At 32.3% G+C, this 11,551-nt stretch overlaps 1 protein-coding gene across 6 annotated transcripts; it reads left to right on the forward strand.

Moving 5' to 3' along the window:
* The first annotated feature begins 2,809 nt into the window (after window positions 1–2,809).
* On the forward strand, window positions 2,810–9,675 carry LOC126966275 (ubiquitin-conjugating enzyme E2-24 kDa). Of its 6 annotated transcripts, none has more exons than XM_050810619.1 (4): window positions 2,810–2,948; window positions 4,914–5,203; window positions 6,837–6,984; window positions 7,777–9,675. In XM_050810619.1, the coding sequence occupies exons 2-4, from the start codon at window positions 4,988–4,990 to the stop codon at window positions 7,872–7,874; spliced, it is 462 nt and encodes a 153-aa protein (XP_050666576.1). In that variant the 5' UTR covers window positions 2,810–2,948; window positions 4,914–4,987; the 3' UTR covers window positions 7,875–9,675. The 6 variants fall into 6 exon arrangements, with proteins under 6 accessions (XP_050666576.1, XP_050666404.1, XP_050666244.1 ...); XM_050810447.1 differs by having other exon boundaries at window positions 2,813–2,948; window positions 4,886–5,203; XM_050810287.1 differs by having other exon boundaries at window positions 2,827–3,144; window positions 4,886–5,203.
* Window positions 9,676–11,551: the final 1,876 nt, after the last annotated feature.

Consider the following 11,551-nt stretch of genomic DNA (forward strand, 5'->3'; position numbering starts at 1 on the left):
ATGTATTTGTATATCGCTAAAGTTGTGGAATGGTTTTTCCTGAAACCATGTTGGCTTTCATTTAGGATATAATATTTTTCCAGAAAACTACTTAGGCCTATAGCCATTGCAGTTTCAAATATCTTCGCTGATGTAGGTAGAAGGGCAATAGGTCGGTAATTATTTACATCAGATGTGTTTCCTTTCTTATATACCGGTTTTATTATGGATATCTTTAGATCGTCCGGAAATAATCCTTCACAGAATGATTGATTAATAAGTTTAGTGTAGGGGTAGGTTAAAATATCAGCACATTTTTTTATTAAAAAAGGGGGGATTTCATCTATTCCGAAAGAGTTTTTATTCTTAAGATTTTTTATTATGTTAAAGATGTCTTTGGGTTCAAACGAATTTAGAAATAACGAATTAATTAATTTATTAGAATTTATAGCAATATTGTCGTTTTTTACTTTAGGGCTTGATGAGATGGATAAATAGAAACTATTAAATGTATTAGCAATAATTTTCGGATCTACTATAATATTATTCTCTGAAGATTTAAGACTTATGTTTTGCTTTATTCTTATAGTACTTTTATTTGTTTCATTTTTTATTATTTTCCACATGGATCGTGTTTTATTATCAGCTGAGCTGAATTTACGGATATTTATAATTTTCTTAGATTTATTTATACAACTTTTTAAAACTTTGCAATATCTCTTATAAAAATTTGTTAATACTTTATTTTTGGTTTGTGATACAAGGCGTTTTAATAATCTTTTATTTTGACATGATTTTTTAATTCCTAGTGTTAAATAAGGTTTATTTTGGTTTAGAGTAAATTTTGTTAGTAATTTAGGTATGCATTTATTCAGGGCAGTAACAATTATATTTAGAAATATCTTATAGTTTTCGTTAACGTTATTGTTAGGCTTAAGTTGATCATCCCAGATGATATTCGCGAGTTCGTTTTTAAATTTATTTATATTAAAGTCATTAAATTTACGTTTTAATTTAATGAAAGACTGTTTATTGTGGAAGGTAAAAGGTAATGTGAAAATGATGCCCTTGTGATCTGATAATCCAAAATCATATACTTCAATTTTTGAGCCTTCTAGATAGAAATTTGTAAAAATTAGGTCTATGCACCTTTTAGTTGTAGGAGTTATTCTAGTAGGCTTTGAGACTTTTTGATGGAAGTTATAACACAACAAGAGGTTATTGAGTCTGCTTTTTTCCTTTGCATCTAGAAAATCAACATTCATGTCTCCCATAATAATAATGTTTTTATTCATTTCTTTTTTATTAATGTTAATGAGGAGATTTTCTAATAAGTTGTAAAACAATTCTACTTCTCTACTACTATTAGGCCAGTACAGATTAATCAGTAGTAGATTATTTTTAGGTATCTCTATTGCACATACTTCGAATACCATTTCGTTAGAGATAACTGACATATAAACACGTTCTAAATATTCTAAATTATTTTTAACAAATATGCAAACACCGCCGCCATCATGATGTATACGACAGAAGGAAGCTGCCATGATATAATTATTTATGTGTAATGTTTTTTGTTTTTCTATAGATAACCAGGTTTCCGAGATACACATAACTTGTAGATTAGGTAATTCAACAGTTAAATGGTCAAGTAGATGTATTTTATTGCAGATGCTTTGCATATTTTGATAAAAGATATTTAACTGTTTTGACGATCTGTTTGTAATATTTTGTGTGTTCATGTCTGAACTAGGTCCGAAAGTTATATCTATTTACCATTTTACGCTCATTTCTTAATTCACGATCAGTTCGGCGTTGTACATTACTTATATTTTCACCTATATTTGTAGCGGGACGACGTCGAGTTGAATGCTCGCCCGGCGATTTATTGAAGGTAGATTTAGATTTCACGCCATCGGTAATATTGCATTTCTTATTGTTTATATTAATATGCTGTACGTTTTCTTGCGATGAAGTGCTGTGTTCTAAGTCTGTTGAAGTGTTGATTATAGGTTGTGGTGTATTTGTTGAATTGTGCAATTTAGATTGAGGTGTCGGGGCCGCCTCAGTGTCCGCGAGATTCGAACGGCTTCCTTTCTGTTGATTATATATTTCAGGCGTTAAAAACTCACTAAGACGTATTATAGTGGTAACGAATATTTTGAGATGTTTGGAGAAGGTGCTTTACCATCCTTTTGCTGATAAGTTCTATATCTATATATGCTAATAGGATATATGCATGATTTTTAAAAATACTTTGTTTTTTACATCCTAACAATTATCAAACACATCAAATAATAGATAAATAAATATTATATAAACTATATAAAAACGTTTCAATAGCTAGACTAATTCTTTGTCCGAGGTAGCTGCCAGCTCTTCGATCTACTGTGATGTCGACTAACCCTATTTGTAATTCCTTAAAAAGCCTTATAGCGCTAGGACCCCATGGACCAAGGATCTCGACACCAATTTTATTTATTGTTTGGTCAAATGACTATAATGGCCTAAGCACATAATCGGATTTGGTACGGCCGGACCATTGGACGGTCCGGTGAGCGTGGGTGAGCGCCACGCACCAATTGGTCCACTGTAGTACTTGGTACGGTCGTTCCAGTGGTTCGGCCGGACCAAATCCGACCATATTACCTGAAACAGGGCTGCCAGACTTCTTATGTTTTTCCTCGTTATATGGCTGCCAAATCTGGTAATTTAGGAGATAGATAATCTCGTTTAGGCCTATGGACTTGCATCCCGTGCCACTAAATAAATTAAAAAAAAAAAAAAAATCTCGTTTATTGCTATGACAACATCGATAGCAAGGTTTTTTACAAAATGGCAATACGCCGGTTTTTTAAATAAACATGTCGGAAATCGGAATGTTGAAGTGAACTTCAGTATTCGTAATAAAAATAACTGTAGTTATTTAGTTTATCTTAAATAAATTAAACTTTTGTCTTTATAATAAAGTAAGTATTGGGATACTACCTCAGACCAGATTTGTAGCGTTTGTGCAATAATCTGACGATTTGTGCTCACATCGCTACCTAATCTATTTCAGTGTTGTGTTTATGAGTGTAACTTTTAATGGACGAAATGTGGATAAAGTGAATCGAAGTATTAAATTAACATTGCAGTGAATCACTCATTGTTATAATTTTAAAGGTATTCTATCATAACTTAAAACAGATTGAAAAATTTGAAGCTGATCATTGGGTTTCTAGGAATTTGAAGGGCTTGGGGCTTTGTCGTGTGGAACAGATCGTGGAAATTTTTAGTACTTACGTGTAACGTGGGGACTGTGCATAATTTGGATACATTGTTTTTTTATATGAATCTCTAATCTTAATTTGTTTGGTTCAGCAAAGAGCCAAAAAAAATATTATCGGACGGATAACGCTAGCCCACAAAATGGCCGACTGTTATTCGTAAGGTACTAATAAATCTTTTTCACTTTCTTGTGCAGTTCTTAGAGATTTATTATTGAGTTGTATTCATAGTTGTTATATTATTTTAACACTTCTTACACATAACATTTTGTGTTAGCTTGGGCCGTGCGTGCTGTGCAGTCTTTGTTCTCAAACATGCGAAACTTCTCCATGTAGTTTTGTTAAATAACTTGGAATAAGTATATAAAACAGCAAAGCTGTTTAAGGCAGTTATCATTTCGAAAATGTGTAGCTAAAATTGCACAGGTTAGTTCATCTAGAGCTATTCCCTAAAGGTAAAGTCTGCATTTGTGTTGAAAGGATTGCCCAGTTTCAATATTCATCTTTAGCTTTAAAAACCTTCTAGTTGTATACTTTACTAAGATTAATTTAGTGCTGGGTCGTCTTATTTGAACATAAGATCTTATAATCTTCTAAGAACTAAAATACTTGCATGCTGCATGTTAGTTATTGCAAATTAACACATTCACTGCTATAGTTTGAAACTGCTGCTTAACCTACCTTAGATATGTGTGAGGCAAGCTAATAGCAGACTTGACTCTTTGTTAGACACACATGAAAAAAATACCTGGATATGGATTGTACTTTGTCCTAATTGCAGTAGGTTCAATAACATTATCAATAATGTAAAAATTAATTTGCATGAAGAATGTAATTCAAGTTCCATTATCTAAATGGAAGATAAAGTGGAATAATTCTTCAAATAATATTTCAGATTCTTTTCCTTAGGAACTGTAATATTTAATTTTATGATTTAAAAGCAATAGCTATGACAGTACAATATTGTATATTTTATTAAAAAAGCGCAAAAATAAGGAATGCTGGGAGAGTTTTTTGCCGCTTCTTGTCTCTCAGAGCACCATTTGTTTCCAAAGTGGTAGCAGTATCTAGTATATTTGAAATAACATTTAAAAGAACCCCAAAAGATCAATTTTGAGAAAATAAATGCCTGTGTGTCTCTTTAAATTGTTTTATTTTTTTATTTCATGGTATAACAAAAATACAAAAGTTAATGTAACATACAAAACTTAACTCTGTTTACTTATTTCTTTTACCATTGTGGCAGTACATTGACACAGTAACACAAATATAATGTACATGAAGCTTATAAAATGTACCATGTCATAAGATTTGTTCAAAACTAAGAATATCATGCGAGTTTATGCTTTAACCACTTCTCAATTCGCCACACATGGTACAGCAATATTAGCCTTGCTATAGCTATCTAATGACAATATTGTGTGTTCAAGCATACAATATGCATATAATCTTATTAGACACTATCACTAGAGTACTAATTGCTTAGATTTTTTTTGCTTTATATTTCATTCATATTATATATATATTCATATTATACCTCACAAATCATTATTTTTTTCATTTTGTTTTATTAATTTCATTAAAGCTTGCACTCATTAACATTTTGTTGTTTTGGTTATTCACCCAATTACTTATAGATAATGTCTGGTGCATCTGGTTCATCAGGAGGCACAGGACGCGGCAGAGCAGGAGCATTGTCAGATAAACCAGAGTCGAAAGAGAATAAACCAAATCCAAAAATGTCAAAGGCACTCGGAACATCAGCAAAGAGAATTCAGAAGGAGTTGGCAGAGATCACATTAGACCCACCACCAAATTGTAGTGCTGGACCAAAAGGAGATAACCTGTATGAATGGGTTTCTACAATATTGGGACCCCCAGGGTCTGTTTATGAAGGAGGAGTGTTCTTCTTGGATATTCACTTCTCACCAGAATATCCGTTCAAGCCTCCAAAGGTATTTGAATTATAGTTTCTATTTACTTATGTACATATCACATTAACACACAATTTTTATATATATATATATATATATATATATATATATATGTGATACAAATTAATAGTAAATGAGAGATAAGAGAGTGTTGTAAGATTTTTTATTTAAGTGTAAAAAAAAGTAAGAAAAAGTACCTTTTATTCTTTGGTTACTATATGGCACAGTGTTCCTATATGTATATGATTCTATTATATGGTGTGAAATATATTTATTTTGTTTATGAGTATAATGGAAACTAAAAAATGTGACCCTTCACAAACAATCAGCTTAGTATTTTGAGAAGTCAAAACAGTTCAAAAGGTGATAAAAGTTTCAAAAGAGAATTTCATTAATTACATGTATGTTTTTAATTTTAATTAAAGGCAAGGGCTGATCATTATTTTGTAAGTTGGGAGTTCATACAAGTAAAATAATAAAGTAATAATAATAATTAAAACAATTTGTTATTAAACAATGTCAATTGCCTTGTCATTATTACCTATTCAAATGAATAACACAGAAACAATTATAATAGTTATATGCGGAGAGTAAATGTACAAGTCCATAAAGGGCATTCAATATGTTATGTCATTAAGTTTGTGTTTTGCTGCTATAATGAAAATGAGATAGTATAGTGAGTTCTAGTAATTAATGGTAATTAATATTTTCCAGTGAAATCAATACTTTCGAAACTCTCCTTTAACACTGTACATGTCGAAGCCTATTATTAGCTTGAACGAATTATCTTTGTTAATTATTTTAATGTATATAAAACCAGCTGTTGGCTTTCTTTAAAATATTAAATAAATAAATATTCATTGCTATTCCCAGAAATTTATATGGCTATATATTTTAACTTCACTGGAAACAGCACTCTGAATGCTGTGAAGTGTGCTACTACTGCATAGTCAACAAGACTGATTCCAAGGTATAAAAAAAAAAGAAACTTCCCAGCAGTTTGGCAAACCAGAGCTTGGATATAAAAATATATATTTTGTGATTAAGCAATGTATGGTTTAAAAAAATACTGTTTTAATTTAGTATAATAATAATATTGACACAGTTTTTACACAAATTATCTTGCCCCAAGTTAAGCATATATAGCCTGTGTTATGGGTTACAAGACAATGATATATTTAATACAATATACTTACTTAAACATACATAAAGTCATATAAACATACATAAATACATTTAAACATCCATATTCATCATATAAATGCTTGCACCTACCGGGATTCGAACCCGGGACCTCTAGTTTAGTAGGTTGGATCACTAACCACTCGGCTATACAGTATATTTCAAATATATATCAAAATTCCTGCTATTCTGAAATGAATAGGCTTTTGTTCATTAATTTTTATCAAACCAGTTTGAAAATTGTTTATACATATACATTATATAACATTAAAAGTAATATAAGAGATATAGGTCAGATTTGAGATCTGTCAACCATGAATAATTTTTATAGTATATAAATATAGGCCATGAGGCATAATATTTTGTTTGTATAATACTCAAAAGTGTAGTCAGTAGAGTGTATCATATGTTTCTTCCCATCAAAAACCATGTTTGGTTAAACTGTGGCTGTATTGAGATTATTTTTTTTCAGGTTACATTCCGGACAAGGATATATCATTGCAATATAAACAGTCAAGGTGTAATATGTTTAGATATTTTGAAGGACAATTGGTCTCCTGCATTGACAATATCAAAAGTGTTGCTTTCCATTTGCTCATTGCTCACAGATTGCAATCCGGGTAAATATAAATTTGAAACATAATTTTGATTATCAACAAAATGAAAAGAGTACTAGTGACACTAATAAATAAAATATGTCGATTATAATTGTGGTTACAAAGCTGGCCAATATTAGATGTACGACCTGATTCCTGCCATCAAATTCCACTTTCATACATCACATGACAAATTAGAATATCATCCTCACCATCTGGATGTGAGGTGTTCCACCACAGTGTGGTTTTTAAGGAACTTTCTCCCATGTTGAACCGTGCTTGTTGAATGAGCCCCCTTGTGCTGTTTCCGGGACAATACAACATGGCTACTTCCTTCCTTTTTAACCTGTTGGTACCTAAAAGTTACTTGAAAGTACCTTCCTTAAAGGTCGGCAACATTTTTTGATACCTCTGATGTTGCAAAAGAATGTGGGATGGGGTGATCACTTAACATCAGATGTAATCATAAATTTGTGTGAAAAGCGCCCTGGAGCTCGAGGCTTTGATAGGCCTGCCTAGCCAAGTGCAAGTTTGTCACATTTTCATTCACCATAAGAATTTTGAATCGAAAATACCATAGGATATGTAGCGGGTATGGCTAGAACCGGTGCTGATGAGAGGCAACTTAGACTTTGCTCCTCCTACACTCTGTTTGAACTCCCAATGTAATTCATAAAGTCCTCATCCAGGCGTAGTATGCATGCCAATTGTTAGCATTGCATACCATTCTAAACATACATTCATTACGCAAGTAGGCTCTAAGTAATAAAATTGTATAAGTACTGATAATAATTATTAATGAACTTTTATTTCCAGCCGATCCTCTTGTAGGCAGCATCGCTACACAATATCTACAGAACAGAGAGGAGCATGATCGTATTGCACGTCTCTGGACCAAGCGTTATGCAACATGATTCATTCGCTCAGTCCTATATAATATACTCAATAACATACTGATTTCAATCCATCCCATTTATTATACAAGCTTATTACTATCGACTTGAAATTGTTTTTAATACGTAATGTTGGGATTTTATAAGGCTTATTTAGTTGCGATTATTGTGAATAAATGCTTTGATGATGTCTGATCTGTATAATTTAGGTTTAAAACTTCTGTTGTCTCATTCAGTGTTGCAATCTGCATATAAAATTAATTGTAAGATGTGACCCATGAATTGAGTCATTTTTACCGCAATATTGCGATGATCTCAAATAACTAATGCATATTTCCTACTTAATTATATTAAAATGGTATGGTTTAGCATACTTTTGACCTTACTCATACACAATAAAATACCAATTTGATATAAAAACGGATCATTTAATTCTAACAAATGATTAACATGTAATAACTTTAAGGTGCTTCTGAAATATCCAAATAAAATATATTATTAGTACAGCTAATGTTATATGAATAAGGTCAAATATATTGTGTGCTTCGTAAACATTCAGGGTTTATGTATTTTGTGATTAGTCAGTATAATCGTGATTTGATGGTATGTTGTAATTTAATGTCAGTAACTATATTTTAAATTGTAAGCAATTAATTATTCACAAACACGACCATGTAAGCTATTTTGATGCTTTGAATATCATTTGGAAATCATTTCTCAATTATTAAAATTATTTTATAGTTTTAAACCCAGATTGTGATTGTTTAAATTCATCCCAGTTCAGAACTAATAATGCAATCAAATGGATTTTAATGAAACGAATGAATGTGATCGCGATTTAGTTGTCTAGTTAAATGAATTAGTCAATTATTGTTTTGTTTATTTAGCACAATTAGTAATAATAAAACATCAGTTTTGGAGCTTATTTGTGTAAAAGTAATATGGGCAATCAATAAATTATTTTGTGTCTTGTTTAGTTAGACTTACATATCAAAATAGCTTGAAATATCAATTTTTATGTGGTGAATGTTCGGGTGCCAAAATAACAGGCACAACCATCTTCGCCGTTTTGCGACTTTCTAAAAACAATTCCGTTTAGAATGTATACAGTTGTAGGTGTAAGTTATTATTTAGTTTAATGTATGTCTAACCGTAGGAATAATGTTAGTAATATAGATGTGTAATTTAGACATTGTGTGCATCACACATTTGAACCTAATATGTAGCGTGGTGTATGTATATCATGAACAGCTAAGGTGATAATTGTTATTTGGTCCGCTAATACAATATAACATATTATATTAAGTTGTATACTGATAGTAAGCAAATCAGATAGTATGATTATATCTGCAAGGTGTATTCAATAACATAAAGGATATATAAGTAATGATTGGCAGTTGGTCACAAGATATGAAAGGTGTCCATCGGTGAAAATTTTTTTTTTTTAATAAGAACATGTCTGCTACTTTTTGACAAAAGGAACTATAGTTTCTGTTAGTTATTAATTACATTGCTAACCATGACTATAATAACTATTCATACCTGTCTACACTACCTAATTAATTATAGAAAAAGGTTCAAATGATGAGGCCGCTTGTTAGATGTGAATATTATTTCCATATTTGTGATTGGGGATATATTTTGTCAATGTGATTTTCTAATTAGTATAACTGAAACTCGAAATGTGTTGCCTGCGAGACGACAAGTGTATTCGACGCGACTGATGTTCCTTAAAACTCAATGTTCATAAACATATAATCATCTTTTGTTAAAATTTATATCATGTAAAATAGGAAAATAAAATGTGTGTAACTAGAACACATACTAATGTTTTATTATCTTTGTATGCTGTGTGTATATTAGAGTTAGAAAAAACCGCTTTGTTACAGAAAATTTGAAATTGCTTTTGTGAGGTTAATTATTTTTTTAAATCGGAGTATTAACCCTCGTTATCTATACATTTTGTTCTCATGGGAGGCCCATTTATGATCTTGAAGTTATTCTAGTTACATAGACTCGACAAACTCTGTGAAGGAAGAAAATAGAACGTGAATCGTAAACAAATGCACATTCCGCTAAATTAAAAAAAACACGTAAGTTACTACATTTACGTTTGTTTAAGACTTAATTTAAAACCATTTTATTGCTATTCCATGTTTGAAAAAAGTACCTATTGACTGGAATAAAAATGGCATACGATTTGCTCTGAGCGTCAACCAAATGCAAGTCCACCTCGTGGATCTCGTTCGCCCGTATGTTATCGTACCTAAATTGCGGAGGACACGTATATTTTCATTTACGCGCTAACGCAGACGACGCACAATTTAGTCTGTAGTTTGCAGTTGCTAGTGATTGACGTGTAACATGGCGCTAGACATAGAAGAATTAGAAAAGAGACCAGCACTGTATGATACATCTTTGGCAGAGTATCATGAAAGAAATTAAAAAGAAAATGGTGGGATGAAGTGTGTAAATATATATGGATATAGTTTTAGAACTGAATGTTTAATATGAAACAGTCCCTTTAATAATCTTTCTGAAAGAATAGGATGAACCGAAAAATCTCATTTTCTTCTTTTTTATCTCAAGTACGAAATAATACACCACAAGTTCTACTTCCATTGCGTGTACATCTCTACAGTTCTGCCGACAAAATGAGCGAAAGTGTGCGTCGTATCTGTGAAATATCTGCCAGACATTTTGCGCGCAATGCAGACTTTTTGTGTGCCGCAGACTCAGTCGCACAAAAAGTGTGCGATAGGCCTTAAGCATCAGCACAATTCGGCACTGAGTCGCGTTATGCTCTGTAATTGGAAAAACTGCCATTACATATGCAGATGAAATGCCAAGTGTTTGCCCATGGTTTGGGTAGTCGCCGCTCATCACGTTTAAATTAAATCTACTAGAAGATCGACCATGGCGACCTCGTACTGTCTTAACCTCGGGTATGTCAAAAGCTGGTTCATAAATCATAATGCTCTAATGTTAATTGTGTCAAACGGAGAGGTAAAATTACCTGCCATAAATAATAGGTACTGTAAGTCCCAGTCAACGCCAATGAGTGAATACTTATAGCTTATTTCCTGCTATTGGGCCTCCAATTACTCAAGAGAAAATAGTAGCGGTCGGACCTGAATCTTATAGAGCGCTAGACTGTGAGCAGGCGATCGTTTTACTGTATGTGATAACATCGAGTTACTTTGAAAATTATTTGGTATTTGCTGCCGCACCGTGGTCCAGACACACAAAATTTTGAGACCCAGAAGTTTTACTTTCGGAGTATTCCACATAAAAACCTGACCTTGATGTGTGCAGGGGCACTTCGGTCGTAAAAAATACCTCGAACTCTCAATCTATATAGCAATCGCACCCCTTTCAAATTTTGTAAGGCGTTTAATTAAATCAAAATATTTTTTCTTACGTAAGACGACAAACGAGCTTACGGGTAACTTGACGTAAGTGATTACCACCGGCCACATTCTCTTGCACCACTGAGGTATCACAGGAGCGTTGCCGGCGTTTTAGAAAGGTGTACGCATTGTTCTTGAAAGTACCCCTGTCGTATCGTCCTGGAAACACCGCATAGGGAAACTCATTCCGCAGCTTAGTTGTATGTGGAAGTTCCTGGAAAACCGCACTGTAGACTAACATATATATGAAATAAATATATTAATTATATATATTAATCCCTTTCGAAT

This window comes from Leptidea sinapis, chromosome 1, assembly GCF_905404315.1.
Source record: "Leptidea sinapis chromosome 1, ilLepSina1.1, whole genome shotgun sequence".
In the NCBI taxonomy this organism is placed as follows: domain Eukaryota; kingdom Metazoa; phylum Arthropoda; class Insecta; order Lepidoptera; family Pieridae; genus Leptidea; species Leptidea sinapis.

Bases quoted from the DNA above. Each gene is read 5' to 3' on its own strand.
- LOC126966275 (XM_050810447.1), top strand. From the start codon at position 4,889: ATGTCTGGTGCATCTGGTTCATCAGGAGGCACAGGACGCGGCAGAGCA. The intron at 5,204-6,836 runs GTATTTGAATTA...ATTTTTTTTCAG, and splicing joins ATCCGTTCAAGCCTCCAAAG to GTTACATTCCGGACAAGGAT. The intron at 6,985-7,776 runs GTAAATATAAAT...TTTTATTTCCAG, and splicing joins GCTCACAGATTGCAATCCGG to CCGATCCTCTTGTAGGCAGC.